General features: G+C 22.9%; 5 protein-coding genes across 5 annotated transcripts; 2 read left to right on the top strand and 3 right to left on the bottom strand.

The window, feature by feature from the left end:
- Positions 1 to 24: 24 nt before the first annotated feature.
- On the bottom strand, positions 25 to 4,806 carry PCHAS_1454100 (conserved Plasmodium protein, unknown function; the record flags this gene model as incomplete). The annotated part of the gene is made up of 1 exon (XM_741070.1): positions 25 to 4,806. One exon carries the CDS (start codon positions 4,804 to 4,806, stop codon positions 25 to 27), a length of 4,782 nt encoding a protein of 1,593 aa, XP_746163.1.
- Positions 4,807 to 6,033: 1,227 nt separating this feature from the next.
- On the top strand, positions 6,034 to 11,607 carry PCHAS_1454000 (conserved Plasmodium protein, unknown function; the record flags this gene model as incomplete). Its single annotated transcript, XM_016799802.1, has 1 exon — positions 6,034 to 11,607. One exon carries the CDS (start codon positions 6,034 to 6,036, stop codon positions 11,605 to 11,607), a length of 5,574 nt encoding a protein of 1,857 aa, XP_016655045.1.
- Positions 11,608 to 11,927: 320 nt separating this feature from the next.
- On the bottom strand, positions 11,928 to 13,907 carry PCHAS_1453900 (SUMO-activating enzyme subunit 2, putative; the record flags this gene model as incomplete). The annotated part of the gene is made up of 2 exons (XM_732523.2): positions 11,928 to 12,066; positions 12,160 to 13,907. 2 exons carry the CDS (start codon positions 13,905 to 13,907, stop codon positions 11,928 to 11,930), a joined length of 1,887 nt encoding a protein of 628 aa, XP_737616.2.
- Positions 13,908 to 15,803: 1,896 nt separating this feature from the next.
- On the top strand, positions 15,804 to 17,131 carry PCHAS_1453800 (conserved Plasmodium protein, unknown function; the record flags this gene model as incomplete). The annotated part of the gene is made up of 3 exons (XM_016799801.1): positions 15,804 to 16,635; positions 16,739 to 16,818; positions 16,934 to 17,131. The coding sequence occupies 3 exons, from the start codon at positions 15,804 to 15,806 to the stop codon at positions 17,129 to 17,131; spliced, it is 1,110 nt and encodes a 369-aa protein (XP_016655044.1).
- Positions 17,132 to 17,512: 381 nt separating this feature from the next.
- On the bottom strand, positions 17,513 to 19,190 carry PCHAS_1453700 (protein-S-isoprenylcysteine O-methyltransferase, putative; the record flags this gene model as incomplete). Its single annotated transcript, XM_016799800.1, has 3 exons — positions 17,513 to 17,537; positions 17,695 to 17,851; positions 17,939 to 19,190. 3 exons carry the CDS (start codon positions 19,188 to 19,190, stop codon positions 17,513 to 17,515), a joined length of 1,434 nt encoding a protein of 477 aa, XP_016655043.1.
- Positions 19,191 to 19,230: the final 40 nt, after the last annotated feature.

The raw sequence follows: 19,230 nt of genomic DNA, 5'->3' as shown, positions 1-19,230 counted from the left end.
CTGTCTTGTTTTTTTCTCCCGGTTTTAGACTTTAATTTTTTTTGCCTTGTACATATCATCATGGATTGGGCGTTTATTTTTAGTCGAATTATTTAATGACATATTTACATCGTTTTTCAAATTTTTTGAATTATTTATATCTTTAACTTGAATAAATTGAATTAAGTCTTCTAATTTTTTGTAAAAGTTCTTTATATTGATACGAATTTGTTGTGTGTTAATTTTTTCGTCCAATTTATTTTTAAATATGAAGATCTCATTCATATGTTTACTAATTAGTTGATCTTTAAATAATAAAATATTTGGATTATTGATAAATATAATTTGACTTATTTGTTTTAATAAAAATATAAGTGTGATATTTCTTTTTTTATTAAAAAGGTATGGATTATTTTGATTTAATACATAATTTAATTGTATAAAAATATTATGTACAATATTTTTTAATTCGTCTAAATCGAATGGACTTAAAATATTTTTATTATTTTCTTCTTTGACAATTGTATAATTAACATAACTATCATAATCTTCGATGTTGTTTTTTTTTCCAATCTTTTCAACCATATTTTCAAATAACATTTTTGAAACAATTTCTTTTTTCTTCCTATTCATTATATTTATTTTTTTTTCATTATTTATATAATTATAAATATAAAAATCGGAAGCAAATTTATGCACAAGGACTGGAAATATTTTTTTCCCACCATATTGTTCGCTAAACATTTCATTACCATTTATATATTTTATAAATGAACTTTTAAAAAAACTCATTAGAAATTTTGAATAATATATTCTTGCTTGTTTTATAAACATTATTATTTGCACTAATTCATATAAATAATTAATTACAATATTTTGTTTTTTTTTGAAAATTTTATTTTCCATATTATTATAAAAATCTAAACATTTTAAACATAAATTTATAGTATCCAAATTGTTTTTACAATTTCTTATTATGATTGTTAATATTTTTAATACATACTTTTCTATTAAAGATTTTACATTATCATCAGTTTCCATGTCTGATTTGGTATTTACTTTAAAGGATATGATACAATGCTTTATTTTTTTTTCTATGTTTATCATATCCTCTATATACATATTTCCGGCCTTTCTCACTTTCGTTTTGTACGTCTTCTCGCTTTCGCTTTCGCTTTCGCTTTCGTCCTCGCTGCTGCTGCTTCCATCTTGGTCGTCCCCCCCATCGTCATTTTCTACGTCCTCGTCTCTGCCTTCTTTTTCGCCGTCCTCCTTTTCTTCACCTTCCTCGCCTTTCTCACCTCCGTCCTCTTTTTCGTCGCCCTCACCTCCGTCCTCTTTTTCGTCGCCCTCACCTCCGTCCTCTTTTTCGACGTCCTCCCCCTCTTCCTGTTCTTCCTGCTCTTCAACCCTCTTCAGCGTGCTAACCCTCTTGCTTGCCACTCTAATTCGCTTTGAGATTAGGATGGTCGATTTGAGCAAAAGGTATAATGACTTGATGGCCGTTTCAACATTTTGTGTTTTGGTGTTTATTTTTAGTAACGTTAACAATGCGTTTATGTTATGAAATAGGTCCGTATGCTCTTTCTTCTTTGCCACGATAGCCTTGTTCTCCTTTTCATCATTTTCACCATTTTCAGCAGCTTCTGTTTGTTCCTTAGTCGGTTCGTCGGTTAAGATATTTAGGAGTGCACTACTTGATACAACAATATCTTCTTCTTTCTCTGATGCATTTTTCATTTCTAGACTTATTGGCAAATCAATATTTGTGTCTTGTTCATTTTCTATTTCTTCAACTTCACTTTCAGAATAATCTAAATTAGTTGCATTAAGTAATATTTCATTCATCGATGAATTTTTTAATTGTTTAAATATTTTTTTTGAAATATGTAGAGCTTGTTTATTTTGTTTTTCATGTTTTTTTTGTAAATAGTTATAATTAATAAATAAGGATAAATAATTTTTTTCAAATTGTGTATTTAATTTTTTATTTATAAAATAATAATATTTTGAAAATGTTGATAAAATTGTTTGCAATTCTGTTGAAGTTGCCAAATCGTGTTCTTCATTTTCGTTTGTCTTTTTTTTTATAATTTTTTTTATAATTTTATTTATATTATTTAGTTCAGTAAATATATTATTATAAATTTTGTTAAATCTATATACTTTTGTTTTAGGCACATTTTTGTTATCTCCATTTTGTATAGTCATATTATTCATAATATAAAATATAATAAAATCGAATGCAAATAAAATAGCTGTACCAAGTTCATTTAAAATTGTAACTTCCTTTTCGTCATTACTTTTAAATGTTTTTTCAATAAAATTTACATATAATTTTACACAACTTTTAAGAAGTTTAAAATATTTTCTTTTTCCTCCCCATTCTTGTTTAAATTTTAAATAAACCATCTCTTTTTGTTCATCTTGTTTATTTTTATGTTTTATTTTATCATAATAATCGTGTGTTGTTAATATATATTGTTTTTTTTCATTTATGCAAAGTACACATTTTTTACCTGACTTGGTAAGGTTAAAAATGGATACCATTGAATTTGAAAAATTGTAGACACTTTTAAATATAATTATAATTTGTTTTTTTAATTTATTAATTTGATGATATATCATTTCATTTGTTTTTTCTTTCAAATTAGTTGTATGTAAGTAGTTAAATAAGTATAAGCCCTCTTTTGTCAATTGTTGTATAAGAATGTTAATAATATTTTTGTCGAACATAAAATTTGCATTATTATTATTTAAATTTATAAAATCTATATTCTTTAATAGAATAAATAAATTTTCCGTTTTTAAAGAAGCTATATTATTTATATCTTTACTATTTATATTAAATTCGTTTATTTTAAGTCCAGTTAATTTATCATTTTCTTTTTTAAAAAAGTATGTCAATCCAATAGTATTATTAGTATGATGTTGTAAAGGCATATTATTTTTGCCAGACGAATTTATGTGTAATGGTTGATCTTGTGCTTTTTCATTTCCTATTATTAATACATGATTTAAAACACTTCTTAATATAATTTTTTGAAAAAAAAGAAAAATATTAATTTTGTTATATTTATTTTTGGTATCATAAATAAGCATGTTGTATAAGCTCCTATAATTTATAGATTTATTTATTAAAAATTTATAAAATTCATTTAAAAAATAATAATTTAATATATTCTTGTCAATATTCATATATAAACATAATCCATTTTTAATGTTGTCTAAAAATACGTTATTATAAATAATTTTAGAATAATCTGTTTGATGAGAGTTTTTTTTATTTGTTTGACCTTCTTCATATAAATTATTTATAAGAAATTTTTTATAAAATATAATGTCCGTTAATATATTAGGAAAATCATATATTTGAATAATTCTCTTTGTTAATGTATAAAAATATGAAAATACTGTTGTATAGCAATAATCTGTTTCTGTAATTTCATTATATAAAAATTTATATATTTCTTTTTTTCCTACTGTTTTGTTTACACACATGTTTAACATTTCACATTGTTTTGATATTCCATTTTGTTTTTTATTATAATTATTTATGGTACTCTCTTTTGCAAACATTTTAATACTACACACAATTGTATGTATTTTCTTTTCTGTAGCTATATCATCTTTATGTAGTTGACATAATTTTTGAAATATTTTTTTATACTGTATAAAAATATCTTTATATTTTTTAAATGTTATTATGTTATCATTATTTTGTGGAAATGCTTTTAAAATTGTATTATGATTTGTATAGATTAAGTTGATTATATATATGATAGCTAAACAAAAATTATAAAGTTTATTTTTTTTACTGTTATTTATCGTACTTATACAATAATATAAAATGTTTTTATAGTCTGTTAATATATTTGTATATATGTCTATAATTGTTTGAGCTTCGATTTTGTCATTCATTATTGAATTACATTTCAATGGATATAAATACATGTATATTACCATTTTGATTTTATATAAAAAATATGCATAAAATAATAAATTATAATATTTTTTTACTGTAAATTTTTTATTCATTTCATTATTTTTTATATTAACTATCTCTGATATCTTTTTAAAAATATTTCTTAAAAAAAATATATCTAAATCATTTCTAACAAAAAAAAAGAGATTAAATAATGTGTCTATAAATATAGGGAACTTGGGATATCTTAAAAAGCACAACAAAACATTATTATTATTACAAACCGTTAGTATATATTTCTTATTTAGTATTTGATTTTTTAAATTAATAAAAAAATAATGTTCGTCATAGCACAAATTTTGTTTGTTTTCTTTTTTAAGTCTTTCTAAATATATCAGTATGTTGCTATTTATTAAAAAGTTGAAAACGACATCGTTTGCACTTGTTTCTTTTGCTTCGTCCTGGCCTTGGGATGAATTATTTTCCCTCTTACTATCACCATCCAATATCGAAACTGTTTTTTTCAAAAGCTTGTAACATTTCTTCACATTTAGTATTCTCATATATTTATATAAATGGAATAGAAAATCTGAAAGTAATTCTGTATATTCATTTTGATTTTTAAATAAAATTAAAGTTTTAAATAATTTTTTTAAATTATTAAAAATAATTTTTTTTTTTTTTTCATCATCTAATGAATTTATACCCCCATTTAGTATACCATCTTTTTCATAACCTTTATTTAAAATATTTGATATATATTCAAATAATTCTTTTATTTCATCTTTTTTTCTTTTGTCATTATGTTTTAATATATCTTTAACTGATATTAACAATTCTTTAGAGATTTTTTTTTCACATCCACAACCCAAAATGGCATCCAATACTTTTGTGATCTTCATCGTTCGTTATTTTCCCAATCGCATTCCCAACTTAATTTGTTTCGTCGTACTTTTAAAACGACAAGCATCCAAACTGCTTTCGAGAATTTATTTTTTTTCTTTTTTAACAAAATAACCCTGTTTATCTTGTTATATGTATATTAGCATTTCGTTACTCGATCGATTTGGCTACTTAACTATTTTATATCTTACGAACAAATGAAAATAAATAAAATTGGCATAAAAAAATATATATAGCATGCCCAAATAGTGTTGTTTATTTTTTTTTTATAAAAAATTATGAAAAATAAAAAGGTATCCCTGATTGTATGTTGTAGAGTGGTGAACTTACCTCAAGGGATGGCATTGCGCTGAAAATGTAAAGTAAAATGAAAAATGAAAAAATAAAAAATACAAAAATACAAAAATAAGGATAAAAATGCGAAATAAAATTGAATGAATAAAATGCCAAACCGGGTTATGAAAAATTCGCAAAAAAAAAAAAAAAAAAAAAAAAAAAATTATGAACATATGTATGCATATATAGCGGCCTATAGGTATATAAAAAAAACAACACCACAAAATGTTGGAAAAAATACTAATTACATTTTTTTATGTAAAATTGTGGTATCCTTTTTATAATTATTTATAAGAAAAAAAAATATATATTTCATTTTTATGTATAAAATGGAATATTATTGGATGACTAAAAATTAACTACATTTCCATGGGAAATAAAATTATATTATTTTTTTTAATTGACAATAAAAAATGTAGAGAATAATATGAATATGTATATATCATATTGTAACTGCTTATTATGTAAATATATATAATATATGAAAAAAAAAAAAAAAAAAATTTGTATGTATTGTCAAAATTGGGTGGAACATTTACAAGTGTTATATATGGATTTATGGAAATTGACAAGCAAAAGGACTATCTATTATGGTCTTACAATGATATAAAAATAAAAGAAAAATTAAATAATATAAAAAATGCTACTAAGCAGAACGACTATTCAATGTCTTTAATATTAGAGAGAGACTATATATTCACAATATGTTATACTAATTGATTGCACTTAGTTTGATTTATGAAACACACAATGTAATGATAAACTTTTAAAACAAAGGAGCGAAGATATATGCACATAATTATGCATCCACACATGTACTTATGTGTAAATATATAGACATGCTTCCCAAGTTATAAGAATTTATTTATCAATTATTAAAATGAGCAATTATGCCAAATTTGTTTATGAAAAAAAAACGAATAAGTCTTTCGAACATAAATTTGAAGACAGCTTTATACAAATCCAATGAACAGGTTGGGAAAGATGTCGGAAAAGATTTTGAAAACGATCTGGAAAAACATCTTGAAAAGAAATGCTTCGTTTTTACAAAGAAGGCAAGAATACAAGAGAAGGTTAAACTGATTGGGAATGGAAAATACAATGAAAATATTCAAATTTTTCAAAACCATTTTAGAAGTAAGCTGAGTAATGAAAACCACTTTTACTATTGCAACTTCTTAACGTCAGACATAATAACACTATTAAAAATCGATATAGAAGGTTTAAAAAAAAAAAAAAAAAAAAATTATTTTTATATGACAAATAGGAAGAGTTCGTTTAAAAAGATTTTACAAAATTATATACAAGAACCTAGTGATAGTTTATTTGAATTAATAAAAAATAAATATATTCCAAATTCTAGTTTATATAATTTATTTGTTATATTAAAATTAGGTTTATATTTTAAAAGTGTTGAAAATTTTAAGGTACACGCATTGGAAGAATTTATAAATAAAATCGAGCATGCCAAAGAAAAGGATAGACAAGAAAGTTTTCACAACTTAAAAAAGAAAACTAAATTAATATTAACATTTAAACAATTGAAAGACAATAAACTTTTTATAAAACATAATCAGGCTGATAATGATCTTTACATTTTTGATTTAATTCATTATATAAACAACATAATTAATAATGATAAAGCCTCTTTAGATTTCATTTTAAATAAAGCAAGAGCTAGCAAGGACAATCATGACGCTGTAGTAGCAAATCCACAAAATTCTCAACACACTGAATTGTTTAACTTGGATAAGAAGAATCATTACGAGCATGATGAAAACAAAAAAGAGCATAGTAGACAAGCCAGTTTAAATACTAAAAAGTTTAAACATATAAAATTTCGATTTAGAAAAAGAGATTATTGTATAAATAGGACAGATAAAATACATGCTGATGAAATAAAATATTTTTTTTACAACAAAAAGGTAAATACTTTGGGTGTGTATAAAGAAATATATGAAAAATCGGATCAGTATAAAAATTTGAAATTTTACGAGGGCCTTAAAAAGGGAAGTGAAAAAGAAGAAGTACCTGTTAAATGCTCGGCATCAGAATTGAGAGAAAGCTATTTTAATTGTAAAAATATAAGAAACAATTACAAGACAGAGAAAATAAATTTGAATAATGATGAATCTGTGAATATTTCCAATAAATATTTATTAAAGGAAAATGTTTTAAATACATTTTTACAGATATGTGTAAATAATTATGATGATAAAATTTATAAACATATGAAATATTTATATTTTTCAAATTTATATTTTTATAATCCATTATTTATTTTCCAGTATTTTCAATTTATTCCAATAAGTGAAAATAAATATTATGAAAAGTATTTAAAAATATTTTTAAAATTTTTAAATAATATTATTATTAATTTTCACTTTTATTTAATCCCATTTTTTATAAATCTAAATTATTCGAAGATTTTTTTTGAATTTTTTAAAAAACAAATACAAATAGATTGGCCCCAGACGGATCTAACCATATACAGAGTACTAGCCACTGACTTATCGATACGATCCGCTTTCACAAGCCCCATAAATGAACAGAGTGAAAATGCTGAGAACGGACGAAAATGCGAACAGAACCTGGCGCATGCCTTGGCAGTTTTCTACAGAATGTATAGAGACGATGCGGTTTTGCAAAAGTGGAAAAAAATTTACGAGGATAACTTTTATTTTTACAAGACTGAGTATGAGCGAAAAAAAGACATCGAGCTAGTAGGAGATGAAAATATAGTAGATATCTTTACGAACTTTTTAAATTACAAAACAATATTTAATAAGTACGAAACGGAGTTACGTTCCATCTTTTTAGACACCAATCTATTTCAAAATTTTAAGAAAAAAGACGAGCAGGATATCGAAAAGGTGGACAACCCTAAACCCCAAGTAGATAAAAATTTACAAACTACAAATGAAGTAAAAGATAAAAATAACTTTCAAAGAAAAAAAATAAACTTTTATATAGACACATTTCAAAATATGAAAAATGGAAAACCAAAACAATTTCAACATTGTTTATTACATCATTATGATAACAAAATAGACATAATTTTAAATGATGCAAAACTAAAATATAATAATATATCTTTAAAAAAAAAAGACTTTTTAACAATTTTTTTATATATAAATAAAAATCATTTTGGAGAATGCAGTAATTATTTGGCTCGATTTATTTATTTTTTTTTAAATAAATATAATGAAAAAGATATAATAAATATTTTTGTTAGTTATATGAAAAATAATAATGGAATAAATCAGGACATATATCAACATGATCTACTATTAATCAATAAAATGTTAAATATGTTTATTTATAAAAAAAAAAATATATCTTTAAATAATAATATAATAATTTCAAATATACTAGCAAAATATCAGCTATATAATAATAATTTTTTTTTATTAGATAAATCAAATTTTGCAACAGAAATAAAAGACACTAATATACATTCATTAGTTGCTCTTATATATTCGATGGGTAAATTAAAAATCAGAAGAATACATACACATTTTTACAAACTAATTATAAAAGAAATTATTAAAAAAATCGATAAAATAAATGAATATGGCTTGTCTTGCTTATTATATGGTTTAAACAATTTGGTAGACAAAAAAAAGGAAAGAGAAATAACTATACCTATAGTAAGTAAAGAAAAATCATTACATTTTAAAAAACAATTTTTAAATCCAAAAAAAAATACTTCTACCGATATTGAAAATGATGCTAGCCACAATTTAAACGATTTAGTATCTTCAAACGAAATAGCAAAAGTTGAAAATGAATTAATAAAAGTTATAATAAATAAATTAATTGTCTTTAAAAATATGAATATAAATTCTTTTTGTATTTCAATATCTTGTCTATCTAGACTTAATATATTCCCAATTGAGTTATATGACGAATTAAAAGATATTACCTATAAGTATATGCACACAGTTAATGTAACTTCTTTACAACACTTATTACATGCTTTATCAAAATATTATTTAAAAACAAGAAGGCAAACAAATGATTGTGATGAGATAATTCATGATATATATAATTATTTATTTATTTATAAATATAAAGAGATATCTTTTAAATGTGCATGTAAATTTTTACATATTTTAAGTTTATTAAATTTGAGAAATGATGATTATATATTGCTACTACTTTTGATAATAGCAAATGAACAAAGGGTGTTAGAAAATAGTTATGAAAATCAAATGGGACAACATATTTCAACTCGTTGGATTGGATCAAATATAAATAAAGAAAGATCTACAAAAAATTTGATAAACCAAAATAATAATGACAATAAAAAAGGTTATTTACCAACGGACGAATCTACAAAAAAATATCCAAATTCTATTTTTAAAAAATTAGAAAAAATAAAAGAAGATCGTTATTTTAAAAGCTCTTATAATTCATACATGTTTTTTGATATAAAAGATTATAAATTTGAGATGAATAATATTATAAATATTTTCAAAAATGTTGATAATAGTTATTTAATAAATATAATAGAAGGTTTACATAACTTATCTTATTATTCTTATTTCTCTATTCACCTATTTATAATTATTAAAAACATTTTAATAAAACAAATACATGATATGAAAGTTTCAAATATTATATCATTATTTTTTTCGTATCTCGATTTACATTTTTTTGATTATTCTTTATACAATATTGAATCTAATTTTTATATAACTGACGAAAACAATGCGAAAAACGGTTGCAATTCAAAAGAGATTCCAGATTGTTCTACCACGTTTGATGAGATAGACAAACCTGAAGAAAGCGTGAATATAAAAATGGAAAGCGAAAATATAAATGATCCTATAGAAGACCCACAAAATGATGATAAATTTTTACGAGCTAAATTAAACAATGTGTATAAAAGTTTAACAAATAATTTTAAAATATTATCTGAGGACGAAAAAAAAAAACATGTTGAAGAATTAAAAATGATTATGGCTAGATTAAAACAGAATAAAAATTATTTTGTTGAAAGTATCTATCAAAATGATGATATAATTAGTCCTGAATATATTATATCTATGTTGCACGATTACAACAATTCAAGTAACGAATTTTATAATAAAACAAATTTTATGTCTCCCCCTAAATTGAGCAATACCCAAGAATACATTCCAAATAGTGTAACAAATGAAGAAAGAAAAAAAGAGCTAGCTAAAAATGTTAAACAAAATGAAACTGATTGGGAAAAAAATCAAAATAACTTTTTTAAAAAAAATAATACAAATTTTGATGAAAACCCTATTTTGGGTTCTACAAAAAAGACATACAATTTTGGTGAAGTAAAAAATATTGTTGATAATTTTTGCTCGGAAAAATCACAAAAAATAAACTTAAAAAATAAAAGCTTAAGTGAAAAATTAGAAAAAAAACAATATTATGAAAATCTATTATTTTTAAAATATAGAGAATATTACAAAGAAGATTTAGTTAACTTATGTTTAGAAACTTTATTAAAAAATACAAATTATATTTTAAATAATTATAAACAATATAAAAATTGTAGTATATTTTTTTTATCACTTTTTTATAATATATTCTTCCCATATACCAACAATGATATATTTATATTTTTTAAGTCTATACAAAAAAATTATAATATTTATAATGAACCAAAGAATTATAAAAATATTCATAATTTTGAAAGCATACTAAAAAACATTGAGTTGTCTGATTTTACCGAAGATACTATAAAAAATATTGTTGGGTCTAAAAATTTATCACATGCTTTTATTAATACCGCAAAAAATAATTCTCATCTCATTATACCATATTTAAATATTTTGCAACATGATAATAACTTTTTAGATATGGCTATTTTAAATAAAAAAACAGAAATTGAAAATGCAGAAATTGATCAAATAGATAATGAGCAGGGTATTGGTACCGAAAAGGAGGCCAACCAAACGAACATCAATAACGACATTATAAATGAATATGAATATTTTATAAATACATATAATTCAGATTACACTATGAAAAAAATAAATATTGAAAAGATTGTTCCACTCAATCTTCTTTACAAATTTTTTCAGTTATTTAATTTTAACATAAACAACATTCAGTTGATTCATCTTTTAAACGAAACAAATAAGGAAAATGACTTTACGGAAAAGTCTGAGGAAAATGACAATAGTGAAGATTTAAAGCTAAAAAAAAAATATGACATTTTACCTTACCAATTCAGAAATATACATTGCCCGTTAATTCAAATAAAAAATAAAACCTTAATTGTTCATAAAAATTCGAAAAAAGTTTTTTCAAAAAATATAAATATTATAGACCATTATTTTAAACCATCTCAAGGTTTGATTATACAACATTTGGACAATCACTTGAATACCCTAATTAATATTTATGTTGATATTTATGTAGTTGCATATAAAGTAGATATTTTAATTGAAAGAAAAAATACGCACCATTCCACAGGATAATATGTGTATGTGTGTGTATGCTATTTGGCTAGCTGTAATTAGCTAGTTTTTTTTTTCATACTATTTTAGTGACTATATTTTTTTAAAATTTATAAAGTTCATAAAATTTATATAGTAAATTTGTAATTTTTCCAATTCGGAAAATTGTTTATTTTTAGAACTTTTAATGCATGCTGAATTATCAGCGGCTTATATAGTTTCATGCTTTACTCCTCAACGAGTTTGTTCTTAAATCCGATTTTTAAGAACAACTTTTTAAAAATAATTTTATTTATAATGACAAAATAAAAAAACTGGTATCTCACTATGAGTCCATACTTTTAATCAATTACTACGACCGATTCTTCATTATTTTCAGTGTTGTCGATTGTTATTTCTTCAACTTTTTTTTCGTCATTCGTTTCAGCGTTGTCCACAATAATAATATCATCCTCTGGGGCGGATTTCATTTTTTTTGCACTGAAAAAAAAAAAAAATTAACATAAGTACCATAAGAAAAAGTTATTACAAAATATATGTCCACAAATCATAGTATATATTTTTAATGCATACCTTTTTGCGGGTCTTTCTTCGATTGCTGCCACCTCTGGTTTTCTTTTTTTGGTTAATTTGCTACTTATTAAGTATAAATTTTCCAATGATTTATCCTCTTTTAAATGAATTTCTATTTGGTTTTTAGTATCTTGAGCATCGGTTAAAGTTAAAATATCATCATGTTTTATATCCCAATCATGTAACGAATTTGATAAGCTTTTCATATAATCATCATCATTATCTAAAAATGTATCATAATCAAATATGTTTCTATCTTGATTATCTAAAAATGGATTTAGGAATGATAATTCATTCATACAAATTTCTTTTACAAAACTATTTAATGTTATATCATTAAAATCTTTGATATAAACATTTATCACTGGCTGTTGACATACATAGCAATTTGGATTTGGAGTTTCTAAATTTTCTGCATTAACAATATTTCCTCGTGAAAATATTTTATTTCCACTGACAACATTTTTAATCCATATATGTTTAGCTTTACTATCTCTCAAGGTTATTTCTTTTTTTTCATTTTGTTCGGTTTCTTTTTCTTTTAAAAGTTCAAAATGCTCAATAACATGAACAAGTTGAACAGCTTGAAAAGCAGCAACAATTGCATTTGTTGATGAAATAGCAGGAATTATATTTCCTGCTATCGATTGTATATCAAATTTACTTTTTTGTTTAATTGAAAAATTAATCATTCTTAAGTTCGATAAGGATGTTATAAAATTAATACAATCATCATCATCTTTATCAAATATTAAATATTCTTCCGTCTCTTTTTTAATATTTAAATATGTATATAATTTATTAAAAGTACTTACATACATTTCTATACACTTTTTTTTATCCCATATATTTTGAGAAGATAATTGTATAGAATTATTTTCACATATTTTATTATCATTTGTTTTCAAATTGTTGCCTGATTTTTCCTGGCTTAATTTATCAATATTATGAGGTTCATGGTTTATATTTTCTTCAAACAATATTGGCTTGGGCATAATTGTATAATCTTTTTTTAAAGCAATTAATTCATTTATTGTATCATGAAATAAATAATTAAAAATAAATCGGATAATCTCTTCTTTATCCATATCTCTTTTCTTTGATTCTTCTTCAATATGTTTTTTTATATCAATTAATGTTTCATTGTCATTTTTACAAAAAAATGTTTCAAAAATAAGTTTTCCCCATGCAACACAATGTTCAGGTAAAGATGGTGTTTGTCTTATAGTACATATTGCATAAGTTTTATTTTTGGGTTTTTCTTCACAATTATAACATTTTGTTTCATTTGAAAATATTGGATATACTTGTCCATTATATCCCGTACTTCCTGCTTCTATCAAAACTTTTTTTTCTGTTACACATAACTTATTAACATATTTTCGAGCCTTAATATTATCTAACGCATTTATTACATAATCATATTTTGAAATATCACTACCTTTCATAGTACACACATCAAATGTATATGCATTAATATTTAAATCTTTTCGATGTTTTAATGCTCTTTCTTTTGCTACTAGCGATTTATGTTTTTTTACATCCTTTTTTTTAAATAAAAATTGTCTATTTAAATTTGTTATATCAATTGTATCAATATCTATTATATCTATGTTTTTGCATCCTATAGTAATTATAGTTTTTAAAAATTCACTTCCTATTCCCCCAGCTCCTACCAATAATATATTCATACTCTCTAGTCTTTCACATATTTTGCTATCAAAAATTTTTCTTATAGTTTTGTGCATTTTGTCAAAAATAAATTATTGATTATAATATAACTAAAAAAGTGATAAAAAAAGGTAACAAAAAAAGATAAATATTATGTATGCTATAAATTTACAAAACCTTTTAACAGTAATCCTTAAATTTTCACACCATCTTCAAAGATAAACTTCCCTTCATAATTTCTCACATAAATTATTTTTTAATATATATTTATTTTATATAATTTTTATTAATATTTTATTATTTTTTATTTTTTGTGTATTTTAGAAAGAGGCACTCTACGAATTTTTTTCCCCCTCTCTTAAAAAAGCGTGTACATTTATATATGTATTATTTGTGTATGTATTAATAAAAATGCCATGTAATTTTAATAGATAAATCGGTATATTTAAAAATGTAACAATGTGAAATATGTATATATTTATTACAAAATATAATAATGCTACAAAGTAGCTATATAAATGATTATATTATCCATTTCTAATTTTCTAAAACAATTATCTCCTTTTCTTATTTTCAATAATTCAGTACTTATTGTATTTCACCTTTCTATACACTTATAAATACTAAGGGATAGACAAAGAGCTTTTATATTCCACATAATACTTCTATTTCTTTAATATTACAGAATGGGAGAATGCATATTTTAATAATTTAAGTATTCATTTTAAACATGGTAACTTATTTTTTATAAAAAAAGAAACACATAAAAATATAAGCATAATGAAAGCATGCTATTTGTTTTTATAAAAAGTAACATGAAATGATTCAAGTATAAAATAGGTTAAATATTTCTTTAATAGACCATAAGTATATATAACATTTTATGAGTTTACCAATTTATACTAACTATATTTCTATCTATAGGGTTTGAAATTTTTTTTTGTAGTGGCATTACACTGCCATATATAAAGTTCGCCGGATTGTGGACATTCATATTAAATTTCATTGAGTTTCCTTTTCCACCTTCCACCCCAAAATTATATACATATGTGTATATATAGTCATTGATTTATTACTATCGTTACAAAAGTAATTAACCTCATTAGTATATATATTTAAGAGTTATATTCTCATATTAAAAATAACTAATACAATGTGTAAAAAATACCATATAAAAAATAGGCTGACTAAATTTATGATACAATATATTCAAGTAATTCATAATTATAAACTAATTATGTTAAAAATGTTTTTATTATTATTCTCTTTCCCGATATTATAGAATATATTGTTTTAACACACTTTTATTTTAATTGACAGTATTTGCATGTGTGTGTTTTTGAAATATTCAAAATTACAACTACATAAATAGGTATAAATTCTTAACATGGAATATTTTTTTTTAAAATAGCTATTTAAAAATAGTTTTTTTTTTTAAAAGTTGTATTTTAAAGCATGTTTTACCTGCACATGTTTGAATATTTTTATAAAATTCGAAAAAAAATAGCTATATACAGAAATATTTATAGCTACCTATAATTGTATTAGTACCTACTTTGTGTGTGTTTTTTTTTTTGTTCATGTGTGTGCATACTTTTTTTTATACCCCATTTAAGTATTAAAAGTATGCTATTTTATGTATATACATGTGTATTCCACATATTTATATTTTCCAATTTAAACTATATATAATTTTGTATTTTTTACATTATGTACATTTTTTTATTTAATTAATTATAAAAAATGTTTTAAAATATATTTTGAAAAATTGGTATTTCCCATTTTTTCGATTTGATTTTTTTCATTTTCATTTCCATTAAAATAAAAGTTTTTATGTCAGTGAACATATTAGTGTTGCATACACACACACGTATATAATTATATATACGTAATAGGAAAACACTAAAACATTGTTTAGACAACTTGTTTTTGTTTTTTTTTCCAAAACATTTGTACACACAGTTCAATTCAGAATGGCTTCAAACAAATTGCCAATATGCTTAATTTGTGATCAAAAGGGATTTCGATGGATTCCCTTGATAATTAAACAATGGGAAATAAAGTATATGTTTTGTCAAGATGAAGAGATGAAAAAAACAATTATAGACACATTTGGTTTATATAATACAAAAATAAACAATGTGAATAATGTTATAAAATATATAGAGGAACTAAAAGATGAAAATATTTCTTTATTATTTTTAGCATTAGGAACTAATAAATTTCATGAACTAGTTTTAGAATATGTTATAAGTAAAAAAAAATTTTATTATATATTCAGTTCTGATGTACCATCATTAAATGTCCAGACTTTAGAGAAGTTTAAAAATTTATTAAATAATTTCAATTCCGATAAAGATATAATATATGATGTTAAAAAAGAGTTTAAAAATATTAATAAGCAATTTTATTGGAATATATTTAACCCTTTAATGAATGAACGTGTATTTTACAATCTTAAAAATACATTGAATGAATTAGGAAATATTTGTGCAGTACAAATCGAATCAACATTTATTCCATTTTTAGTTGAAAGTGAAGATATAGTAAATCCATTATTTTATAGATCTATTTTAATTATCTCTTTAATAGAATTTTTATTTGAAAATCCCAAAAATGTTCTTGCAAAATCATATTATATTAAAACGAAAGAAGTTACAATTAATTGCTTATCTGGAAATGTAGCATTTGATTCCTTAAATTGTTATTTTAACCTTTCAGTTAATAATTTAAGTAAAATCTTTTCCTTAAAAGTATATGGTGAAAACGGGTTCATTGATGTATCATATAACAAGGAGCACGATTGTAAGAAAGGAAAACGAAGCAAACCATGTGCATGTACATATACTTTTGTATATTCATTTTTATGCACTTACCATTTTCACATTTCATCTTCCTCCTTTTTTAGGTTTTCAAATGCAGCGTTACTTAAATCACTATGAATATCCAAGCATATTTTCTGAGAATTCCCATAGGAATGCACTAACAGTAAGTCATGATAAAAAACGATCGGCAGTACAACAATAAAACGTTCAGCAAACATGTGTGCATAATTATTTAACATATACATATTAACATTTTTAATGCATATTCAAATTATTAGGAGTTACAGTATTTCTTAGACGAACAGTTGTATACGAATAAGTATATCAATTCGTACATTAGTGCAACACATACTGCTATATGCTTTTGGAAAAGTAACGGGGATAATATAGAATTAAAACATAAAGCAGTTACTAATGATAATGAGATTGACATCGAGTGTAAAGTCGAATCAAGAGAAGGTTGCGTCTTCGCATAAAATGCGAAAGAAAAGCATGCTTATAAATCTGTTTTAGTATGTGTGCTAATTTTAGTATATAAAGTTTGCAGTGCAAATAAAAAGTTATATAGATAAGAATAATCGACAAAAAAAATGTACAGCATTAATATAGCCATAAATAAAGAAATGAAACGATATACCAAAAAAAAATAATAATAAATTCATAATTTTTTTTAAGATAAACAAATAATATAAAACTTGATACGCATTAAAATTTCAAGATATGGTACAAAACAGAATCCTCTTTTCAAATATCCATACTGTGTTATGTATAGGTATATGATTCCTGGTTCAAGTAAATTTTTTTTTTCATGAATTAAAAATAATCACCGTAATACTAGTGTGGTATTATTCGGGTGGTTACAAATTTTTCATGAATGGTATACTAAAAAAAAAAAAAAAAGTAAAAGCATAAATAATAGTGAGATAATACAGAATAAAAATGTGAGTTTCATATAAACTTTGTTTACACTAAAAAGATATGCATAAATATATATTCACTACATGTGTGACAATATGTTTTGTATTTTTTTTGTCTTTACTATATATGTGGTGTTTGCGCTTTGTATTTTCGATATTCTTCGTCATAACATTCGGCCAAAAACTTTTCTTCAAGTTTGATTGTATTGTAAAAGTATAACCACGATACAGTAAAACATAAGATAAATCCAAAAATGTTAAATAAGGAAAGCTGCAAAACTGTGAAAACGAAACAGGTATCTATATGTATGTACATGTACATGTACGTACATAGGGAAGTATTGAAAAAATCAATTGGTAACTTACATAAAGAGTAGTAGAACCAGCCAGTATAACATGGATGACGCATATATTTATATAATCCCCATGTTACTAAGCTATGCTTATTTTTGATATACTTATCTATTAAAGTATCAACATTTAAAACATAAAAACAAAAATTTTTAGAACAATGTAGCAAGCCAAATATTCTTAAAAGTAATCCCATTATGCTAAATAGTAATGATAATAAAACAATAAATAAATAATAGTTTGTATATTTTTTGTTGTAATATTTTGGTATATCATACTTTTCAAATATATCCCCATATTTTAAAATAAGTTTGATAAAAAACGAGTTAGCTAAATTATACGATTTTATATTTGGGTTGTTCAGAATATTTGATACTTTATTTGTAAAAAGACATTTTTGATGTTTATCCATAGTGTCATCGGTGTTAATAGGAAAGGAATGTAAATTTGCTTTTTCATTTGTTTTTCTGTGTACTGGGCTCAATGTAGTGTCATATTTACTGAGGGTTGTAATGTTGTATTTGGTTGAAGGGGTGGTCATAAATATTCTGTTTCGAACGTTTTCAAATGGTGAAAGTTTATTTGTTAAGACGTTTTTTGCAAAAGTAGGATCTATTTCGATATTTTTTTGTGGATAATCTGTCCATCTAGTTAAGACAATTTTGTCTGGGTAGTTGTAGGTACATATTCCATAATTTTCAATAAAATTTTTGAAAAAAAAATAATTAAATATTAAAAGGTTATGCAATACTTTTTTATTTATCCATTTTTCACAAAAATATAATATAACAAATAAAAATATTTTAGTATAATATTCAATTAATGTTAAGACAAAAAAATATGCATAACCATAATTTGGATTTACTAAGAAATTATAATAATTATAATTATTTTGATTATGTATAAAAGACAAAAAAAATTCAGATAAATGAAAAATAATAATAATTAAATAGAATACATTAAGTGGAAAATTGTTTTTTATATTAATAATGAAATGAAAAAGAAAGAAAAAAAAATATATTAATAATATTTTGGCAAATATATAATTATATTTACTACGCTTTTTATATACATTCTTAGTAGGCAGGAATGCAACAAAAAGATATATACACACAAATCCATGTTCTAAAAATGTATGCAAGTAGTATTCAACATATTTATACAGCACTTGATATTGATTTCTATTTACTAAATATATCAAACTCTCATAATTTAAAAAGAAGGTATACATCATCAAGGATGTTAAGAACCATATCACAACATTCATTTTGTATGGTTGAAAATTTTCTATTTTTCACTTTAATTAG

This window comes from Plasmodium chabaudi, assembly GCF_900002335.3.
Source record: "Plasmodium chabaudi chabaudi strain AS genome assembly, chromosome: 14".
Lineage (NCBI taxonomy): Eukaryota > Apicomplexa > Aconoidasida > Haemosporida > Plasmodiidae > Plasmodium > Plasmodium chabaudi.
This window is presented reverse-complemented; position numbering and strand designations above follow the sequence as displayed.